The sequence below is a fragment of the Astatotilapia calliptera genome, chromosome 13 (assembly GCF_964374335.1).
Source record: "Astatotilapia calliptera chromosome 13, fAstCal68.1, whole genome shotgun sequence".
Classification (NCBI taxonomy): Eukaryota; Metazoa; Chordata; class Actinopteri; order Cichliformes; family Cichlidae; genus Astatotilapia; species Astatotilapia calliptera.
The window spans coordinates 6,388,640-6,410,813 of record NC_137434.1 but is presented as its reverse complement, the minus strand read 5'-3'; the positions used below and the strand labels follow the sequence as shown (position 1 = coordinate 6,410,813).

Sequence of the window (22,174 nt, the reverse complement as noted above, 5' to 3'; positions counted from 1 at the left end):
TCGATGCTCCCTTAGATTCTGATTAAGTTCATATGTTTCTTCTTAGTCTGTGTCTTTGTCTCTGTCTGTGTCAGGTTGTTTTCATTTCATACCAGTCTGTGTTCTTATTTTTTACCCTTTTGAAATGCTATCATTATGCAGCACTCTTTTTTTTAGTTGGTTATTATAGTGCCTTTTGAGTCCCTGCAAGCCCAAGCTAGTTTTCTGTCTGCTTTGGATCTTTCCTCATCAGCATGACACCTGCAGCTCCTCGCACTTTGTAGTTTAGCTGAAACAGAGAAAATTACACAGGATATTATGTCTTGCTGGTGTAACTAAAAAAGTTAGATGAAATCACATAAATATGTTTTGTAAATACATTGTGTGTTGAGCAAATAAGAGCAACCTCTAAATGACAAAACACATTTTGGTTTTCATCCATTTTATTTACATTATTATTTACATTTTATTTTGATTATTCTCTACCTCCCCCAAGGTGGTTATGTTTTTTTGGTAGCCTTTGAATGTGTATTGTTCTGTCTGTAAATACAATAGCTTGAAACATTTTGAATGAAACTTGGTGCAGATTCAGTTCTTGTTAACAATCCATTAAAATTTGTTTTACATCCACTAAGGTCAGCTTAACGACTTATTGGTCTAAAATTGGCAAAAAAAAAAAAAAGCCTTATAACGTATAAACTCTGATTCTTACATGTGTGGTGTGTATTGTCAACACATAGGAAATAACATGTAGCAATTTAAAACCTCTGACCACTTATTCAAGCTCAATAGGTTGATACATAGAGAGCTATATGATTATGGAGCTATTGTATGTCTATAACATACAATACCTTTCCCTTAAAAGTAAATACTGCCCAGAGAATGAGCTGCCTTGATGGAGTGCTTCTTGTTTTTATTTGTTTTATATGTTAGAGCTGCTTAACCAACAATTAATTAATAGTTTTCTGCATTTGTGTGTGTTTCTTTGTTTTTGGTGATACACTGTCTCTATTCATCAGTACATTGTTCCGCATTTCTTAGAAATGAAAATGTTTTTAGACTGATGATCACACACATTTTATCTTATTCTGTGCGTTCTGAAAGACTTTCATCAGGCCAGACATTTCTTTATCTACTCTCTGTGGAATAAAGTGAATACAAAGTCCTTCAGTTCAAGTAAAACTTACAAAATGTGCGTTCATCCTCAGAAACGTATCTGAAGCTTATTTCTTTTGTTGCTCCTGACAGCAGAGGAGACCATTTAAGCACTGCTCTTATTTTTGGCTATAGAAAGAAGCAGTGAAGCGTTCATGAGAACAGACCAAACTCTCCTTGGGCATAACAATAATTGTGCAAATGTTAGAATACACTGGCATTCTCATGTGACATGTGACCCAAGGAACACTTAGTTTTTTCGTAGCCAAATCTGTGGTGAGGGGAACATTATTTGTTTGTGTTTCTCAGGAACCGTGTTCTTTTTGTGCTGCTGTGTGATGCTGTGGCCCAAGGGTTGATTCAGCCTCTGTTTGGGCCAGACAGCGTTGTGCCAGCTCCAGCAGAAGACAAGGGCAAAAAAAGAGCTGAGAAGGGCATAGCAAAGGCTGCCAGCACCTGTGGGGGTTTCTTAGATCCTGCTGGCCTCCAGGATGTCCACAAGGCATTAGAGGTGAGTCTCTTAATGTGGCTGTGCTTTTCTTTATATCACACAAGTTATATTAAAACTTCCTGACCTAGGATTTTCTGAAGCAGTTTGTTAGGTCATAGAGATATTTTCATCAAGATTAAATATGTTTATCTTGGGATTTCTTTAAAGCAAAGCTATCTCCAGGGCCACTGATGATTGGAGCTGATTTTGGCTGATACTTGTGGAGACGATAAGATATAATTAGACCACTGTCTCTACAGGGACGTATTCAGAAAGGTTATGTAACATGTAATTATGACTAACAGGGTGTATATGTATGGTACATTCTAACTAACCAAAGCATATTTAGTTAGAAACCTGCTAACTTCTTGGATGGATGTTGTGGAAGAACACAGAATCTTCCTTGTGTCTGACTGATTGGAGTGTTTTGAGTTTGTTTTTGTTCAGTTTTTATCTTTTCACTATGAAAACAATGTCTAAAATCCCAGCGCTGAAAGCTTAAGAACTGATTGGAATCTGTGAAAAGAGTTAAGCGCACAGTGTGTACAATCTCTGAATGCAGTTTGCTGAATGTTTGCAAGACGTGTTCAGAAAGTCAAGCGTTAATCTCTTTGTGCAGATATTACACAGCTAACAGTGTGAATTTAACATTTACAGACTGACATCTTTAAAAAGAAAAAAAGTTTTAGACTTTCAAATCTAAATTGTCACTTTCCAAATCAGAGTCTAAACCATCAGGACTTACTAGAAACCTTTGAAATGCTCCCCAGCTGTATATATGATTCTACTTTATGCAAACAATGGTCTGTTTGTATAGAGAGCAGCCTTCATGCTCTCTTGATTTGGCCACTGAGCACTGAATTGTAGTTCAGCTTTCTCAGCTTTAAAATGGGTGCTTTTTTAGTGGTCTGTGACTGCTCAGTCACTTGCCCTTTGGTTGTTCAAGACAGCAATAAAAGGGGACATAGATGGAGTCAATCTGATATTAGTTTGTGATTGGCGGGGGTCAAGTTGTCCATTATATCTGCTTGTAATAGTTTGGCAATTAGCTGAAATAAATTGGTGACAATTGTAAATTTGTTGCCATCCACATTCAAAGTCAAGTCAGAACCTCCCTAAATAGCAGTGTAGTTGCTGCAGGACAGTAACATAACAGCAAAATGATATAAGGTGTTTGGCAGCCTTGCTTATATAGGCAAATTTAATGAGAAAAAACGAGCTGGCAACACATTTGGGTCAAGTCCCTGATTGCAAAAAGATGAGTTGTCCTAACCAGCGCAGACTGACTCAGATTTATTGCAGCATAAAGGCATTCTGTCTGCATTTATTAACTATGTGGCAATTATTTGTAAACCTTCCCTGTCTAACAGTGATTGCAGTCACTTCAAGTCGCCTACAGGACAAAGGGACTACATGCTCAACCGCTCAAGAAACAGCCGGTCACTGCATCTATTACAATTGCAACTGCTCACCGAATGCAAAAAAATTCAGGGCAATAACTGGACAAACACAGATAGTGTGACCACCAACAGGGGAATATCAGATCTTTCTCTATTGGATATATATGACATATGATGAAGCATCACACAACTCTTAAAACAGGAAATGTATTTTCTTATTCTGCACATCCACCCATTTATACACACACTCGCACGCACACACGTGCGGACACGATCACATGTTGCTTTCAAGACTACGTCTTTGTTGAAGACTGATTTCTTTGTTCTCTCGCCTGACAATTAAACCTTGTTTCCTTTCTCCTGATGTATTCTGATGGTCAGCCATGAAATCCAGCTGTAACTTCAGATAAAAGACACGTTATCAGTGAATTATTCACTAAATTTCATTGTGTCTATTTCCATTTTAAAGAAAAGAAGAAAAAACTATCCTTTGCTGTGTATGTTTTATTAATGGTATAGCAGGGTCAGATCCAGTGTCCAACTTGAACAAAGTCTTACTGAATTTTGACTCCTTTGTAGCTTGCATTAGGGAAGTATAATTATGCATCATGATGTATAATAACTGACTGACACCTGTTAAGTGTCTCAGATAGCTCATTATTGTTTTCTGCTTCTCCTCCTAGCTATGCGAGCACGCCCTTCGCATATCAAATGCTACCATCCCAGGGGAGACTGTCCCCATCTCAGCAAGAAAACGGGTGTTGGCTACATGGGTGCAGATCCATGGGCTCTTGCAACAGCAAACGGGTTCAAAGATGAATATGCTGAAAGAAGAGGTACTATTCTTAGCAGTTCTCTTTAGGTTCATTTAAGGGTGCTAGTTCATGTCTAGGGCCTAATCATTCACACGAAACCAAGTATCACCATTGAAAATTAGTTAGCATTTTAGAGTTAATTTAGAGTTTGTGTAATTTACAGTCTCGAAGATTTATTACAACACTATATCAAATACAAGTTCAGACAAACAACTGTTAAACTAGGAGTCACTGGGTATAAATAGTGTTTGTGGCAACATAACTTAAACCAGCTCTGTGTCCATTTATGTTTGACCTTTCTCTACATCTGCAAGCTGCTTGCATACCCACCTCTCCTGCAGCGCTTCCATGTCGTGCTATTTCTGATTCAATCAGCTCCCGCCACTGTTCTCACTGGCTTCTCAAGTATAGACATGAAGGGGACAGAGATGTAGGCTTTCCTCATTTTAGACTTTGCGCATATACATATGTACAGAAGGGTTGGTCCTAGAACAGAGCCAGGACGGAATAACAAGTCTGTTTTGACTAAATTAATCCTGACAGAATCAAATTAGGTTAGGTTAATGCTTCGGAGGTTGTGTTTTTTATATTGCTGCGTTTGCAGTTTTCCAATGGAGTTGACATAAGTGGATAAAAAAATAAAGAAATAAAAAAGTAAACTTCAGTGATGTAAGCCCTCAAGCAATTCAATTTTCCTCATGTGACAAGAATGATTAAGAAGAACAAAGCTATTTTTCTACCCTCCTGTGCATGCATTATTTTAATTTTCACTTTGAGGGTCACTTTAAGACTAATGCTCCTTCTATAGTTTATGATAAGCCTAAAACAGTCATTTTGGAAGCCTCTTGTTACATGACAAAATACGTCAAATGTAACATAGGATGGATTGTTGCTGAGTCATCTGTGTGGCTCAGTGTCATAACATAATAATGTCATTATTATAAAGTATTAATGTGCTTATGATACTGTGATGACTGCTGACATGCTCTGTGATGCTGTAGGTGTTGCATCCGCCCTTTTCATATTCAAGCTTTGTATCTGCTAGTGTATTTGTTTGTCTCCAGGTGTCGTATGATTGTGCGGCTTCAGAGGGGGACAAAAACACGGGGAAAACACAAGTGTGATTTGTCATTCGAGCAGACCGTTCAATTAGTCACTGTAATCTCCTCAGCCGAGAATCTCCTGCCCTACATTAGTTCCTTTGGCCTGATGTGTTTTTGACTCACAGCTAGATGAGGTTCGCTTCTTGTCATGCAAATTAGGAATTGCACTGTTAATATAACAGCGGCTCATCTCTAATTGCAATCAATAAATCATTCATCGACTCATTTTCCACACAATGGGAAGTCATACATTATCAACAAGAGCATCTCCGCAGCATTTGGAACACATGTGATATCTTAATTATACTACATCTTTATGTGTAATTTATACACAAATGTATATGTATATGAGTTTCAGTTAATTAAACTGTATGTATATATTGAGTAGATTTCAGCTGAGTATGAGTTGTTTTCCACTGTGTTTGCAGAGTGAGAATGAGGACATGTCTGTGATGGCGTGTGTGCTGGTTGGAGTGGAGATGCTCCAGTGCAATAGGAACCCGAGGCATATGGAGTTCTCTGTTCCCAGTCTCTCCACAGTATGTATTTCTCTGTTTTCCTACAGTAGCTGATGCCCAGATTGCAACAACAGATGTCAACATGACCCATTGAGCCCTTGCAGCCTGTCTGCATCTCATCATTTGTCAGTAGTGTCAGTAAATGAAAAAAGTACTGTGCCAACCTTGATCATCCAGCTTTACTAGGATTATGGTTGTCACTCCTCTGATATGATTAGCACGTGTGCATTTATTTTATTTTAGTTTCCTGTTGAAAATTGCTCATTTAGACAGTTTGGCTTTATTCCACCCCTCTATCTGCTTTCACTCTTCCTCTTATTCTTTTATCAGTAAAGACAGATCCTCAATGTTTCTGCTTTTTCCATTCACTTTTTACGATCCCGCTCCTGCTTTTTCTGCCATTTTTTTCTTGTCTGCATATGTCCATTCATTCTTTTCGGTCCTTGTCCTTCTTTTTCTTCCTCCTGCTTCATCCTTTACACCCATGCATTCACTTTCTCCTCTTGCCTTTTCACTCACCACTCCTTTCCTTATTTCTCACCTTTCTTTTTCTGCCTCCATTCAATCACTTTTCTGGCCCTGCCCCAACCCTCCCCTGTCTGCCCCTACCTTCCCTTAATTTTGTTCCCTTCCAAATTCCAGTCCTCCTTCCTTGTATTCCCACAACCCTCTCATCATTTCCTCTTCCCTGACCACCACTGCCACCACCATCATTTTCATTCCCTCCCCTCTCTTCACTCTTCACCTAAAGCTGGTGAGCATGGCGTCGGAATGCAGATGGTCCGACGCCGTGGTGGAGTTGCAGGTGTGGTGCCAGCTGGCTGCCTTCTGCCACGATGTCAAGGACTACAGCTTAGTGTGCAGCTGCACCAAGAGGGCTCTGCTGCTGGAGGAAGCAGCCACAAAAAGTCTCAACACCATGCCGTGTGTTTTGTAAGTGTGGTTGGTTTATTTCAACTGTAAAATAAGTACCAGGGTCATTTTTAAAAATGGGGATTCCTTATAGAAAGCATTTCAGGCAAAGTAGTTAAGACTTTGAGGCTCAGTTGACATCTTGTCCATAACCCACTGATAATTCAAGAAATCGATGCGTATTAAGCTACCTGTCTATTTGCCTGCTCTGTTTGGCTTTGACAACTATGCAGCCAGTCCGCTTCAGATTTGGCAGATGTATTGCTTTCGTCCCGAGTAAGTCCGGTGCCAAGTTTGATCTCGTTTGATTGAGATATTCTCATATATTTTTGTTCTGTGTTACCAGTATTTCACCTAGAGCTTACATGGGCAGAGTATGGCCTGAGGGCCAGAACCAGCCTGTGAACCATGTGAATCCTGCCTCTGAAAAAAAAAGAAAACTGTATTAATGAATCTTAAGGTGACTAACTTAAATGAGTGTTTGATTCCAACAGAGGGCGCACCACTTATGATTGCCACCCTTAATGATTCGTTATTCAAATAGACAGTACGGTTTTTAAATGTCTAATATCTGTTACATGTAGAGATGCAGTTCTGTACTGTGAAGATCTTAAAGTTACAGTTACACAAATTAGTCTAAAAAAGTCTTTTTGCACAGCATTTAGTTCGTTTTTGAATCAAAACTATACACAAATATAGCAAGTTATAAAAAGTCAAAAAAACATGTCTTGGGGTTTGTTTGTTTTATTTTTGTTTTTTTCAATAGAAATTCAGGCCTTCAGGACTGACAGATACTGCAAAATGTTCTCTTATTTCTCCTCTAAGTTATTAGGTTTAACAGACTGTGAGATATGTTTGTCAGTTTAGTTTTCCAGTGCTCTTCACTCACCCAGGCGTTCTTGTTTGGCTGTCTATGTGAGTGCATTCACTAGCGTTAAAGCTACAACACCAAATCTGCTTACTGTGTGCAGCCACTTTCTGATCAGGTACATTCACACAAATAGCGGGTAAATGCTGTCCACCTAACAGCTACTTCACACCCTTGACAGGTCTCCAACCTCTCGCAGGAATAACACTTAAAGACAGACAACCATTCACACTCAACACCGACAGCCAATTTAGAATTACCAATTAACCTAGCAAACATGTTCAGCCCATAGGTTGCTAACATATTTCACTTTTACAGTTTGGTTTGTTGATTGATAATGCCTGATAGATGATCTCACATGTGTAGGTATGGCCCAACTGCAGTGAATGAAATGCTGAGCATCGCAACCTGCCTGAGAGGTTTGAGCTTAGTCCATGAGTCCAGGGGAGATCTACACTCTTATAGGGAGGCAATGGAAGTGCTCCTGTCAAGTGTCAGGTACTGTTTAGAGTAAACTGATTTATTGATTAATGCTTTAGGCTGAAAATGTTTTTGTTTTTTTTTAGTCTCTAAGTCTGCACTTTCAGGCATTTTAAATTTCTGCCCTTAAATCAGAGTTCTCCTTTCTCTCGTCCATAGTTTCGCAGAGAAAGCTGTCAGTCCAACATTGTGTGTCACTGCTGCCGGGCATTACTGGAATACTTGTCTACCTCTGACAGGGAGCACTGAGGAAAGGCAGCAGCTCCGGGAGAACCTAAAGATGATCCTGAATGCCCTGGTTCATACCACTAAACAAGAAAATGTATAAATCGTTTGTTATTTAATGAGCTATTCTCATATTCATCCATATCAATTTATCCAACGATTCAGAGCAAGAATTTTACATAGATGACCCTCCATATCTACGTAAATCAAAATAATTCGTTATCCAGCTTTAGTAGAAATAGATACATTGCACATATAAATTAAATATCTTAACATAGAAGTATTTCCCATATGTAGACAATCTCCAGACTGCAGGTATTCCCTACTGTTCTTTGTCTGCACCTGGCCAAAATACATATGTGGGAAGACTTTTTTTCCACAACTACAATGCTAGATTTCTGTGATGTTTAACAATGTAGTGGTACAGCACTAACACAGAGCTCAGCAGTAACGAAAACAGACACTGAGCCTCCATGTTATGGGAAATGGTTTAGACACAGACAGACAGCCTCTCCCGGATCATTTATAACATTTTCTGCTATATCAACAGCCGAAAAGACAAAACGTCAGCCTAAAAAGTCAACAACAAAAAGAGCCACTAATGAGCAAAGCATTAAAAATAAAAAAAATCTCTATTTCTTTCATGCCATTTTTTAATTATATCTTTTTGAACGCTTGATTTTTGTTGCTATCAAGGTGACTAAGGTGTCTTAACATCCTCTGAAAATCAGTGCAGTTTTTTTTTTCTTTTGGTCCTAAAGGGGAAAAGCTTGTGGGTGTGGCAATTGTGCAAAACATCTGCCCATCTCTGCCTGTGAACAGCAATCCAGCCACGGGGATAAACAGCAGTTCAACTGCAAAATCTATAATTAAAGAGCACTTATGTGAGAATTCAGAATGATGTTTATCTGTCGTGCTCTTCTCTTCTCAACACTGTTCTTAATCAACATGTTGTAAGTGGGGGTAAACATGATCTAGCTTATATACAGATGATGGACTTTTTTTGTATAGTATTCCCAAATTGCTAACCAGTGAGTCTGGAAGAGAATTTACAGATATTGAGACAGGGATATATATAAGGAAAGGTCACACAGCCTTTGCTCCTATGTGTTATCAGTGAGCTCTAACTATGACCGACTACCTACGGCAAATGCTCGATTTCCCAAGAGAGTTAAAATAAAGCATTAATCCTTTTCCTGTTGTATTTCAGCAGCAGAGCAAAGTGAAAAGGCCGCTGACCTTGGCAGCACAGCCTCTAAGGAGATCAAAACACAGAGCAACAAGTAAGCACCAAAAAGAGCCTCAAAATATAATACATACTTTGATACAATCTACACAAATGTACCCTACAGCTAATTATTTGACCTCAGTATAGCTATGTGCTCCTTTTTGATGGACAATAACATACCTGTGAATTCCCAAGCAGTGAAAGTCATAAAATCATAAATCATAATTACTCTTGGTTGTCCTCATGACGGTGATGCACAGTAGTGCAGTGGTTTACTGTCTCGCCTCACAGATTCAGGTTCATACCCTGGCTGGAGCCTTTCTGTGTGAAGTTTGCATCTTCTCCCTGTACATCCGTACTTTGGCTTCTTCCTACTGTCCAGCTGAGTTTACAGTGCTTTGAGATCCAGTGTTAATAAATAGATAAATACCAGTCCACTCCATGTATTTAAATGAAACACATATAGAACTTTCTCCCAAAACTGCAATGAGTTTTATTCTGTATCTGTTTTGTATATTGGTGGTATGGTTTGGCTCTGGGTTCAAACCTCTGTTTTCCTGTGCTTGGCTGTGTTTTTTTCTGGATGCTTTGCTTTCCTCCCACAGTCTAAATACATGCATGCTATGTTAGCATTAGTGGCTTTTGCTGGCTACCGATAACAAATTGATAACAAAATGGTGAACACACACTTGTTTGCTTTTCCATTAGAGGCGAACATTTAAACTCTATATGTTTCTGTGTCTGTATATTTGCGTCTTTGAAAGATGAAGAGGTCCTAACCCTGAGAGCAGCTATTTACCGTTTGTTGCTCCAAATCTACATCGATGAGGAAGACTTTGAAAGCGCCCTGCAGCTGCTGGCCAAAGCTATGAGAGACATGCCTCGCAGTAGACACCGGTTGTGAGTGAAATCATGAACATGAAGAGATGAGAGGAGCTTAAAAACATAGACATTTGACTCTTTGTTGTGTTAACCCAGGTCTCTGCTCAAATATGGTGTGCTGGTGAAAGCACGGCTGGGAGAGAACATACTGCCAGACATGCAGAAATTAGAAGATGAAGGGGAGCAGTGCCATTCGTTCATGTGGCATCAGGTGGCACTGTGTGCTGACACGGTAGCCAAACAACTGACTTGCCACCAGAAAGCCATCGTCTCTCTCACAGTAATATACCTCGAAATGGAAAACATAATGCATGCGGATGATTTATAAACTTTTCATATTAAAAAAAACTGTCCCTGTGTTTTGACTGTGCATGGAGGTAGTGCAATATTTGTAGCAATGGTTTTAGTACCATCATGTGGTGCTGACGTGCCATTACAACCCACTTCAAATACCTTTTTATATGGTGTGAAGAGTTCCATATGATCGGGCTTGAATTTTTCATGTTTATGATTTTTTTTTTAACTTTTGTGTTTTTAATGTCATCTCTGAACAGAGCGCAGAGACTAAATGGCAGAAAGTCAGCATTCTGTTAAGTTTTGGACAGTGGCTGTACAATCACAACTTCCCCAAAGAGGATGCCAAACTTCAGGTTCAATGGGTAATAGATATCCTTCTACACATGGAACCTGGGAAGGCAGATGGAGTAGGTAGGACTCCCTGTCTCGTCTCGCTCATTGTATTATGTCAAACAAGTGTCACTGACTAGTTTTGCCAGTTCTGCTACTGTGCACTCTGAAAATCTCTGGGGGGGAAGGTAACACATTCTGAGAATTCCCCTGAGGTTCACATCTCAGGAGTGCTTTTCCACTTGGATTAAGTCTGCATGTGTGCGATTACACATTAGCACATGTGTCTGCATGCTTTTTTTTTTAACCATCCCTGATGTTTTACGCTGTGTTAGGTTAACATCTGATCAGTCTGATCCTAAAATGAGCATTGCCACTGCTTATGTGTAATTGCTTCAACATTAAAGTCATGTGTTCCCCTGTGCAAACAAAACAAAAAAAACCCCAGACTGGATCAGAGGAAAACAAACTGACCACTCGAGGAAACAGATTTGTCAAGATCCCACGTGGGTACCCACTGAGAATAAGATAGCACCGCTTTAAAGAGAGTTGTAAGAAGTCTTTATAGCCTCCTGCTGCAAGTACCATTAATATTCCCTCAGAGATAAACTGCCCTCTTCAATAAAACCTCTTTATTATTCTCTTAAGTTGTAACTGTGTTTCAGTCATTCTGATAGATTATCCTAGATATGTTTCTCATTTAACATCTTTTATGTCTCTTTTTTCTCCAGAGGATGAATCTGTAGAGAGGGATTTGGGCCCTGTGAAAAGTGAGTACGTGCTCGGAGTCCAGGGGTTGTCATTTACACAAAATGTGTCCGGTCTAAAGGAAGTGCGTCGTCTGGACTACTTGATACAAGCACACACTCTGCTTGCCATCATGGAGGACAAGACTTCGCCTGAGCACCAACTTAACCTGCTCAGAGCATACACTTTTGTGCTCCAGATATGGCAGGTAGTGCATCTTCAACTCCACTGCTCTTGACAACTTTGACAGCGGCTTCAGATGCAAATTGGGCTCAAGCTGAGTGCAGTATGTGCCATGACGTGTGCACCGTATTTCACTACAGGTTTCTATGGCAGCAGTGTGTGAGATTTCCAGGGAGACGGCAAAGAGTGAGGCACTCCAACCTCCTGCCTCTGCTGAATCCAAAAAAGGCAAAGACAAGGGCAAAGACAAAAAAGCCAAACAGGTAAGTTTCTCATATTTGTGCCTTTGCTTGCTTTGAAATTTAACTCAGTTACTTGACTTAATGTAAAGTTATGCCAGTTATGTTCATCCACTCTGCCTGTTTGATTTCACGTTTCACAAGTTACGTGTTGACTGCACACCGGTGTTAAAAACAAAAAGTTGATAGGTTTGTAGCTTGAACCTATTCGCTGGAACGTTGAAGACAATATAATTACACAGCAAAAGCATTGAACACCAAGTAGGCAAAGTTCTTCGTGTTACTCATGCATAAGGGAGACCTGCCTGGAGTCAAGTGTCGTTCCACCACTTGACCTCCGTCAGACTCTCAGCCAGGTTCCCCATAGCACTCCTTTTATTGTGGTTACATGAATATGCATAGGGTCATTAACACATAACATCTTACATAGGTATACATGTGAACAAAGAATACTGAGTGTGTGTGTGTGTGTGTGTGTGTGTGTGTGTGTGTGTGTGTGTGTGTGTGTGTGTGTGTGTGTGTGTGTGTGTGTGTGTGTGTGTGTGTGTGTGTGTGTGTGTGTGTGGGGTCAGAGTGTGACCCCATAAATGACTTCCCTAAACCTGCTGGTCTGGAAGTCCAACAGTTCATCTAAACAAAAGGCACTTAGCCTAAAACAGATATAGATACGTTTATCCTACCATAAGACAATAAGACAAGGTACGACCACTTCCCATGCTCCCAGGATGGGAAGTGGGGGATTTGGGCCCTGATCTTTAGCAGGCCTTTGCAGCCTGCTAAAGATCACACATCCTATCACTACACAATTGATTATACACCTCTAAGCATATATGGTTAAATATTTCTAAGCATAAATGACAATCAACAATACAAAACCTAACAAAAGTCAGTACTGTGTCTCATCTGTTTGACCAGCCTACATCTGCTGATGAAAGACCTAAAGCTGTTGTCTTGGATCAGACACCTCCTTCCACCACGAGGGACTGGGCCTCCTTTGTCTGTCCCGACCAGGCCAGGCAGATATTCAGAACCAGCAGCAACCCCCACTGTATCAACACTCACAGCATTACAAAGCAGGCAAGACTACAAACTTCTCTCATACATTTCTCTCTGCATTATAAGGTGTACCATCTGTGGTATTGTCTCAGACTTCACTTTTTATTTAGCAGAGGTTGTATCTCCCAGCTATATAGAATCAAAGACTTGGCTATATAAAAGCGAAGCGGTAACTTAAAGTCAGTGTTGCTGCAAAGTTTTGTTGACAAGAAAGCACACTTATTGATCTTTGGGGATCAAGTTAAGCTGTCAGAAGACGATAAAGCCCTGGTATTCTAAATGAAACATGTACTGTGATCCATTCATGGATCTACAGCCTCAGTGGGATGGCAATATGTAACAAGACTTCATCTAATTGGTTAGAAAAAGGAGCAAAGAGCCATTTTCTATTCTGATAAAACACTGAAAGGTCTTGATGTATACTTGTTAGTGAAAGTCTTTAAACCTTTATGTTTCTCTTTGTGTTTGGCTGTAGAAACAAAGCCTGTTTTATCTCAACCTGCTGGAAAGAGAACTGAACTCACTGTCACTCGGCCACCTGACCCTTCCTGCAGTGCATCTAGCTGAGACCATTGCTCATGAGCTTTTGGATATGACAAGCCTCTCTGACCTCTACAGGCTTAGGTAAAAACCAGGGTGACCTACACCTCACACTCAGGTCTTAGGTAGTCCTACTGTATATGAGAAGAATGTTGTTTAAAGCGTTTGAGGTTCAGAGGGTGGTACAAAAATCAGATAACTTGCTCAGTGATGAACTTTATTCACTAAATACAAGATAATATTCTCTTGGTAAAAAAAAAAAAAAGCTGCACTCAAAAAATATTTACGCCCAAATTGCTGACTTTAAATCACTGGATAACATGTAAATTTTCTGTGGAATTTTTGCTACATGAGTGCAATGTAAAACATCAAATTTCATTTGTTCAAATTAAATTGATAGTTTACTGGAATCGGGTTACATCAGATTTACTTTATTGGTATAGAGCAAGTTTACACCAAGCATTTTTTCCTAATAATTAAATATTTGAATAAATAAACCTTTGACTTTATCTATAAAGCTACGATTTACATCATGTTTAGTGTGCCTATCAATTTTTCAACATTCTGTCAGTTTACAGGTATTCAGGTAATGCTATATATTTTTAAAAAGTTGTATAAAGCTTTATGGCTAAAGGAGGCGCTGTGTGATGTCTCAGGGCTCATGAAACAGAATTGATTGGGTCAGAACATGTAGGATGGACTCAGCTACAGGGGAGCTTACTTTATCCTGATCTATGTTTAAAAGCGCTGCACGCCACCTTCTCTAACCACTTGTATCACTGTTAAGGTACAAGGTGTGATTGAAAAGTTCAGGGAACTGGTCAATAAATCTCCTGCTAAAATCTGATGAGATTTGTTGAAAAGGCTTCCAGTGCAGTTTTTGTTTTCAGATGACTTCTCAAAAGGCCCATTCTGACCACTATCACTGTGGAGCAGTTTCTCCAGTGAGAAAGAAATTCAATATAATAAATATCAGTTTCTCTTATAAATTTTATCATCTTCTTAAAAAGCAAATACACACAGTTTTTTGTTCATTTCCTGCTTGCCAAGTTTTCCACTTTCCCCACTTTTCTTCACTCACGACAGACTTCTACTGAGAGATCTTGAATGAAAAACTGGATAAATTTAAATCCGGTGAGCGTTTTCATTTTACCTATTAGGCTTGTTCCCAAAACTTTTGGATCATAGCTTGAAGATACGCAGTGATAAAATTGTGTGTGGCTCAATCAGTGAATACTTACTGTTTCCAAATATTAATAAATATTATGTCAGTTTTGTATACAGTAAGTGTGGCTGTTTCCAGCACACGTTTCATCTCATTTAAATTGTGTCCCAGAGTAAAATAATTACTTGACTTAACTGACTGACTGAGGAGCGTCAGCCTGCGGTCCCATAAGTTACTCCATCATTGAATGTCATGTTCCTCTTCCTGTTTTCACCTTATTAGAATTGCCAGAACCTGTGTTGAGCTGGGTTTGGAGGCACACTCACCATATCAGAAGAAGCTTCTGCCTCTGAGTGCAGTCCCAGAACGAGAACAAATGGGGTACGTGAACTGGGCTATAAAGATTTAATGTTTGTGCATCTTTAATAACCTATGATATCATATTCATGACTGCAGGTGCCGCAGAGCCGTAGTGCTTTCGCAGGAGAGGAGCAGCCTCCGCAAAGCTCGCAACCAGGTCAGCTTCTTCTCACAAAACAGATGCATCTGTGCTTATGGTTTACATGTTAAAGAAATTATACTTTAATTAGCATTCATTGTATTGCTTCTCAGAGGATGATTGACAACAGCCCCAGTAGTTGTGGTATTTAAATTAGTACTTTTATAATATAGCACAGAGTTATGGCAGATTAATATTGGATGTTTAAGATGATGATTTTTGTGGCTAGAATTATAAATAGTTATCACTTTTTTCCCATTCTTCCAACTCTGTTATTCTCTATAATCTCAGCTTGTTAATAATGTTGATTATGTAATCACAGCTGATAAACACTATAAGACTCTGATCCCAGCAGGACATGTAATGATTTTTACATGTTACATACATTTAGTTACGTAATGTTACATCCACATTAAATATTACACATACACTTGATGTGCTATGTGTAATGTGTAATTTTCTTCTTGATATCTCATGTGTATGCAACATGTTGTCAACTGAAAGCTTGAGAAAGAGTTTGATTCAGTTTATTTAAAAAAACGTTATCGTCTTATACTTTGGTGAATACTTTGGCAGAAAGGAGAGATGGGTGAGAGTGCGCCGGACATTTGGCTGGACAAAGCTGAGGTTTGCCTCAGTGTGGGACTCTATGAGTCAGCCAGACAACTCCTGGCTGAGGCCCACATGGTGTCTATGGTAAGGTTAGGAAGGAAATATTTGAAAATATTACCCTAAGCTTTATTTATCATTCTAACAAACATATTGCTGATCTACTCTTTGTCGCCACTATCAGAAAGAACATTTATTCTAATAGACTCAACTATGACAAGAAAATACCCTCAACTAACACGAGACACAGTATTCAAGCTATGAAGTTACTTTACATCCAGGATATTCTAAGTAAAGTATTTCACTACCCATTACCCTGCAGCATAGCCTAATATGCACTGGCACAACAATAAAACTACAGGCTACATGCTAACATGCTGGCACAAATCCATAAACTACTAAGGAGGACATAGAGAGGATTTTCTTTTAGTATTGAAGTTGATAGCAGTGTTTTTGGAAACCAGGCTAAATAACACTTCACAGAAAAATGATATTGACGCAGCAATTCTGCTGTACTGCCAGGGGTTAGCATGGGCCACAGCAATCTGGAACAATGCTGAAGCATTTAATAATAGCTTTTAATAATAAGTTATATATAAGTTTAAAAAATTCGCTGATCACAGATTTTCATCTTCAGATTATGTTTTTTCTCATTGTGAAAGACTTGAAAACCCAATTAAAGTATAATAGTTTGTATTAGTTAGAGGTTGCATAAGAATGCTTGGCAGATGAGTGCAGGCTAAACTGGATAGTTTTCAATCTTCTGATGAAGTTCACAGTAATGCACTATGCTGGACTAGTGCAGGGCAGACTGTGGTGTTCATGGTCAGTGTTGGGTTACATCAAGAGTAGCAGTCATCAGTTTAAACAGCTCTGTCTCCTTTTATTTTGTTAAATTCAGTTAAAAAACTGCTGCATCTCTAATGTTTAGAGCAGCAGCAGTAAAGATCAACTGATAACTCAAAGAAGACAAATTTACTGGAGCTCACGATACATATTTTCACAAGTTTTATTTCAAAGTGATTTTAGGTTTGGACATTAGGTTTCCCCAACCTTCTAAATCCCACTGTAACACCTGGTTATGGCCTGTTGTACATTACCTTTGGCTGCCTGACATTTATCTCTAATATCACATCGACCGGGATTCTTCACTGCTGCCTCTAGTCTTTGAAAGAGTCGATCCCTTGTTAGAAGCAGTGGGCTTCTAACTTTATCATTAGATATTTGTCCCCTCATAGTTATAGTTATAGACTGCTTCACTGTTTTTCCCCTCTTGCCTCAGAAACTGAAGGCAGCTGATGGCAACGTGAATGTTCTACTTCTTTGAGTTGCTCAATTTAGGAGTCACTACAGTGGACTCAATCTCACCCTATCCCTGGCATCTTTGTCTGTCACACTAACCCTCAGCATGTCGTCCTTCCTCTTCCCTGGTGGCTCCATCATCTTCTAATTCCGCCTTGCCTGGTCGCTGCATGTTAACTAAAGGCTTAGGATCTTTCACTTCTTCTTTTTTCCGGTGCTATCATCTCTCTACTTCACCCTCTGTTGCTTTGTATGGTTGACAACAGGAATTTAAAAGGGTGCTCCAGGTGAGGCTCGAACTCACAACCTCGGCATTGCTCTACAGCGTACTGTCATATAAGTACCGCGCGCTAACCGATTGCGCCACTGGAGCCTGTGCTATGTTGCAATTCAAGTATCATCTTAATTGTGTAACACGTAATAAGATTACTGAAATTTGCTGCAGAAAGATGTATTCTGATTACAGTTTGGAAATGATATGTGGTCTTTAACACTATACAAACTGAATTACAAAAATTATGATGATGTCTAGACTAGAATTACTTCAGAGCCAAATTGCATTTGGTTGCTTTGACTCTTCTATAATTGATTTAATTTCTGATTCAAACTGTTTCTGTTGAGGTGCTTGGAGACCAAAGTGTTATATCAAGAAGTTTGATCTATCTGGCCAGTTTGGCTTGTAAAGAGCAGAACTATGCCCAGGCTCTGACTCTGCTGGACAAAGCCCAAACCCTGGGTGGGGATGAGGACTTCTGGTACCAGCTTACCCTTACCAAAGTCACAGCTGTGGTAGGCCAGAGAGACAACGATTTTCAAACAAAGGTATCGAATTACAACCTTCTGATAAGTCTTTGCACAGTGTTGTGTTTGTAGAAATTTTCCCTCAAGGCTTTTTTTTTTCTTTTATAGGTTGATCAGACTATAAAACAAGGCTGTAGAGCTCTGAAGCTAGTACTTGAGCAGCGGGTAAACCAAGCCCCAGCGCTCACATTCTTGATCACCTCATTAGAGATGAGGTAAACATGAAGCTTTCTACTTAGATGTTAATAGTGTTTGGTTTTTCTTAGTTAAGCTGACTATATTATAAATGTTTGTTGTTTTCTTAAGATTTGTTTTCATTTCTGAACTTTACTTTTGATCTTAAGTGAAAATGAAACACTCACACTCAATGAATATTTTAGATCAATTTTATATTTAACCACAGTTGAATATTTTTATAAATATCTTATACAGCTTTGAATAGTGCTAAGCATTAAAGAAGTGATTTGAGTACTCAGAGTAGAAAAGCACTATATAATTAACAGTTTATTTACCATTTATCTACCATTTGCAGATATATCTGGAACACACTGATGCTTTGTCCCAAACAACTATTGTATTGTTTTAAGTCTAAGGTTTATTTAGCTGTATAATATATATTGTATTTTTAAGTACTGTTTAAGCCATTTACAGAATGTCGCAATGTGCCTTCACTACAGACTTTGGCTTAAACTTTAAGAAATAAGATCTACTTTGCATGTTGGAAACTATTCTAGTTGCTTTACATGATGTGCATTCAGTGTAATTCATTTGAACATCTGTTTCAAATTATGTTATAAATGTTTAAAGAAACTGACAACACTGATTATGTAGCAATGTCTACATCAATTATGTATTTGATGTAATCTTTATCTAACTCAGTGTGATGTGTTGCTTTTCAGAGGAGCCTTGGAATGTATACGTGCCATTGGTAGTGGGGAACCTATGGAGACACTCCACACTGAGGCTTTCCAGAGGCTAATGACTGCCTGTGATACACTCAGAGAGAGCGCCAGTGGCTTTACTAAACTCGGCTATAGACAACAGGCAGCAGAGGCACATGGAGAATGTGCGCATGGTTTGAGGTTAGTCAACAGTTACACCAGGCCTAAATTGAACAGTATTTAAAATTGGAACAGTTTTAAACCATGCTATGTGCAGTATGGAAGTGCAGTTTTCACTACAGCAAATTAAAGTGTAACTCTGTTTCCCCGTGCTTGTTTTCATTCAGTCTTGTTTTCTCACACAGACAAACTTTTGCCCAAATCCAGCTGGTACACTCTCTCCCTGCGCACACTCAAATAGTTTTCTACTTGGGTACTGTTCAAAACTTTGTCTTTCTAAAAATCCAAAACAAAAGAAAAGAATTTGGTGGTGACAATGCAGTACAGTGGTGTAATCGTTAGCACTGTGACTAACAATCAAGAAGGTTCTGAGTTCAGCTCCATCATCAGGTCTGATTTGGAGTTTGCATGTTTTCTCTGGGTACTCTAGCTTCTTCCTACATGTCCAAAGACATGTGGTTAAGTGATGATTCAAAATTGCCTATGTGAATTTCAGCCCTATGACAGACTGGTGACTTGTCCAGGGTGTACCTTACCTCTTGCCCTGTAATAACTGGGATAGGCTCCAGCTCCCCCCCTCCACGACCCTGATAAGTGGATGGATGGACTTTAATGTTTTAAATTTTTGATAAAAAATATTTATAGTTTTGAAGGTTATAAGAATAACAAACAATAAAGAAGAAAATAATCATAAGAAGTGTATCATAAAATGGAATCACGTGAGGCCCATTATTGTTGGACCATTTTTTGTAGTTTTGCCTCTGTACACTGCTGCAGTGTATTTTAAATCAAACTACAAAGATGTGATTGAAATGGGGACTTTCAGCTTTAATTCAAGTAATGCTTGTGGGTTCTAGACTTCAGTCACTGACTTCATCCAAGTATTTTCATCCAAGTATTAAATACAAACCAACAAACAGAGGCTAAACAAAAACTGTCTTTATTCAACAAATGAAATGCTCTAACTGTAGGTGCATTTTCCATCCATTAGAGTGTACAATGCTGCAGCTGCTGATTGGTAGTTAAAGTTTATGTTGAAAAAAGCATACACCCGAATTTGTTTTATTTAAGAAGCCCTTCAGGAGCTGCAAGTGTGATCCCACACAGAGTTAGACTCATTACCGAGTGGGAGGATGTAGGGGACAGATTGGAATTACACCTTTTTTTTCTGTCTTGGTGTGCTTTTTATCTTCTACTATCATTCGTTTTTTATCCTATTACAACTATTACAGAATCCTAGCCAATCATACTACTGAAAGAGAGTCGAAACAGAGCTTCCTGATGAATGGGCTCTCTCAGCTGCAGCTTGCTGTCACGGTGCAGGAACATGTAGTACAGAATGCTGAGAGTCTGCTCCCCCCACAGGAAGAGGTAAATCTGTCATCTGTCATTGTCATGATGTTTTCTGCAAAAAACATTGTGAGCTTTTTAATCTCTTACATGTTCTTAGAAACTTCTTTTCCTATCTGTGCTTTCAGCCAGTCATAGAAAGTCTGCTCATGTTTGAAGCAGCAGAAAATAAGGCTGAAAAAGGACTTTGAGCAGCTGTGATAGTACATTTGTTTGGTTATAACAGTCAGAGTTTAACAGCCAAGCACTCTGGCTGAGATTGTTGTGCAGATGGTGAAGTTCTTTCAATTTTTGTTTTTATTTAGAGAAGTTTTGAGCTTATTTGGAATGAGGAAGGGAATTTACTCTGGAACATCTAAGTAACAGGCTTTGTTTGTGCTCTTTGCTTGACCGAATCACAATAAAGCTTGTATTACTGTGTCACTGTCATATTCTGGGCTTCCTTGTTGTATGATAGCTAATTATTAGTGTATCTATGTTTTCTTTATATACCTCCATATTCATTCATGTAAATCTTCTTAAGTAGTTCACAGTTAAACATAATCATTTTTTAACCTGCTACTGGGCCTCAGTGTAGCCCTCACACTCTCATACAGATGAAGTTATATGAGGGCTTCAGGGGCAGAGATGAACTGGCATAACGATGGATGCAGCTCTGATAGAATCACAAAAGAGAGATCGATCCAACAGTTCCCACACCTGCCACAAATCCTTGTTCAATTCGTTTTTTGATTAAATCTGCTATGGATGTTTGACTTAGCTGTTGGAGGCTGAAAGCTATGCCGTAGCACTGTGCTTTCAGTAGGTGGTGCTGCTGCCCAATACTGGATGAGTTTTGCCACCCTACATTGAAAATAGTTGTAACCTCTGAAGTCATGCTCATTTATTCATATTTATAATCTGGGTACACCCGTTTTTTAATTCTGTGCTATTTAAATCTGGGTTTTCACCTTCAAACTGCTGCCCGAGTTTCTTGATATCCACATCTCAGAATATCTGATCCAACTTTGTATCTAGGATCTTCTCTGAACTCATCAGCACAGCCCACTCGTATACCCAAACAGACCAGAGAGAATATTTGTCAGCTGATACGTGGAAATGAAACACTAATTGCATTAAGGCTAATTTACATCATGGAGCCCTTCTCTAAAAAGCTGTCATCTATTTAACACTGTCTGTCAAGCTGGATTTAAGAAGTTAGTGTTCTTGTGTGAACACAGCATGTGATGTCACTAGGTTGTTTGGAGTTTTATCTTAAAAACCATAGACTGCCCACTTACGCTTACTATAACACTTTCTTGAAGTATAACATTTCTTGAGTTCTGCCTCATACACAACAACATATAAAGAATATGTTTGTGTATGTTAGAGTTCTGTTATAATCTGCTTCTTGTATTTGTATCATGTGTATTTACACTGGTGCTGTTTTCATCCCTGCCAGAGACATGGACTGTCACTGGCAGCCGCGCGGAGGCTGCTTGGCCTGCGGCTGGCCCTGGTTGAATTCTGCCTGTCCATGCTAGAGGAGCGCTGTGCCGAGGAGACGCTGCAGGCTTTGGCCTGCGAGAAGATGACCTTAGCTGAAATAGCACTGGAGGAATATTCACGCTGCACACCTGAGCCTAACTCCAAAGAAGAGGTTAGACTGCAAACACTTTGACATCGTGGTACAAATGTGAGATCTTTTTGTTGGATTCAGATGTAGTCGATCATGCCTAGCACAACACAGACCCCTCATTTGACATGAGTTGATATGATACATTTTTAGATTCTGCTATACACCGGCGTTCTGCATTCTACACATTTGAATTATTATTATAGCTTTATTTTATTCCTTCTTTTTTTTTTTTTTTTACAATATAATAATACAAAACAGTAGACTCACAGTCATGTAGGAATCTTAGCCTCAGTTATAATAATAAACCTTTACAGGATGGTTA

General features: G+C 39.1%; 1 protein-coding gene and 1 non-coding gene across 3 annotated transcripts in view; one reads left to right on the top strand and one right to left on the bottom strand.

The window, feature by feature from the left end:
- The window catches only part of cfap46 (cilia and flagella associated protein 46), a 64,806-nt gene that overhangs the window by 22,029 nt on the left and 20,603 nt on the right, over nt 1-22,174 (top strand). The window contains exons 19-40 of one of the 2 annotated variants that reach the window (XM_026190827.2): nt 1,444-1,645; nt 3,708-3,860; nt 5,371-5,481; nt 6,212-6,393; nt 7,607-7,738; nt 7,880-8,042; nt 9,156-9,228; nt 9,938-10,073; nt 10,152-10,335; nt 10,610-10,763; nt 11,414-11,637; nt 11,753-11,875; nt 12,767-12,928; nt 13,383-13,531; nt 14,895-14,993; nt 15,069-15,129; nt 15,688-15,807; nt 17,644-17,844; nt 17,932-18,038; nt 18,723-18,905; nt 20,117-20,255; nt 21,676-21,873. In XM_026190827.2, the coding sequence (XP_026046612.2) occupies nt 1,444-1,645; nt 3,708-3,860; nt 5,371-5,481; nt 6,212-6,393; nt 7,607-7,738; nt 7,880-8,042; nt 9,156-9,228; nt 9,938-10,073; nt 10,152-10,335; nt 10,610-10,763; nt 11,414-11,637; nt 11,753-11,875; nt 12,767-12,928; nt 13,383-13,531; nt 14,895-14,993; nt 15,069-15,129; nt 15,688-15,807; nt 17,644-17,844; nt 17,932-18,038; nt 18,723-18,905; nt 20,117-20,255; nt 21,676-21,873 (3,256 nt within the window). The remainder of the gene's footprint in view (nt 1-1,443; nt 1,646-3,707; nt 3,861-5,370; nt 5,482-6,211; nt 6,394-7,606; nt 7,739-7,879; nt 8,043-9,155; nt 9,229-9,937; nt 10,074-10,151; nt 10,336-10,609; nt 10,764-11,413; nt 11,638-11,752; nt 11,876-12,766; nt 12,929-13,382; nt 13,532-14,894; nt 14,994-15,068; nt 15,130-15,687; nt 15,808-17,643; nt 17,845-17,931; nt 18,039-18,722; nt 18,906-20,116; nt 20,256-21,675; nt 21,874-22,174) is intronic. The other variant, XM_026190828.2, reaches the window with a different exon arrangement.
- Nucleotides 17,302-17,395, bottom strand: trnai-uau (transfer RNA isoleucine (anticodon UAU)). Its single transcript has 2 exons — nt 17,358-17,395; nt 17,302-17,337 (listed from the first exon to the last, which is right to left on the bottom strand). It is a non-coding gene; the product is annotated as a tRNA-Ile (tRNA).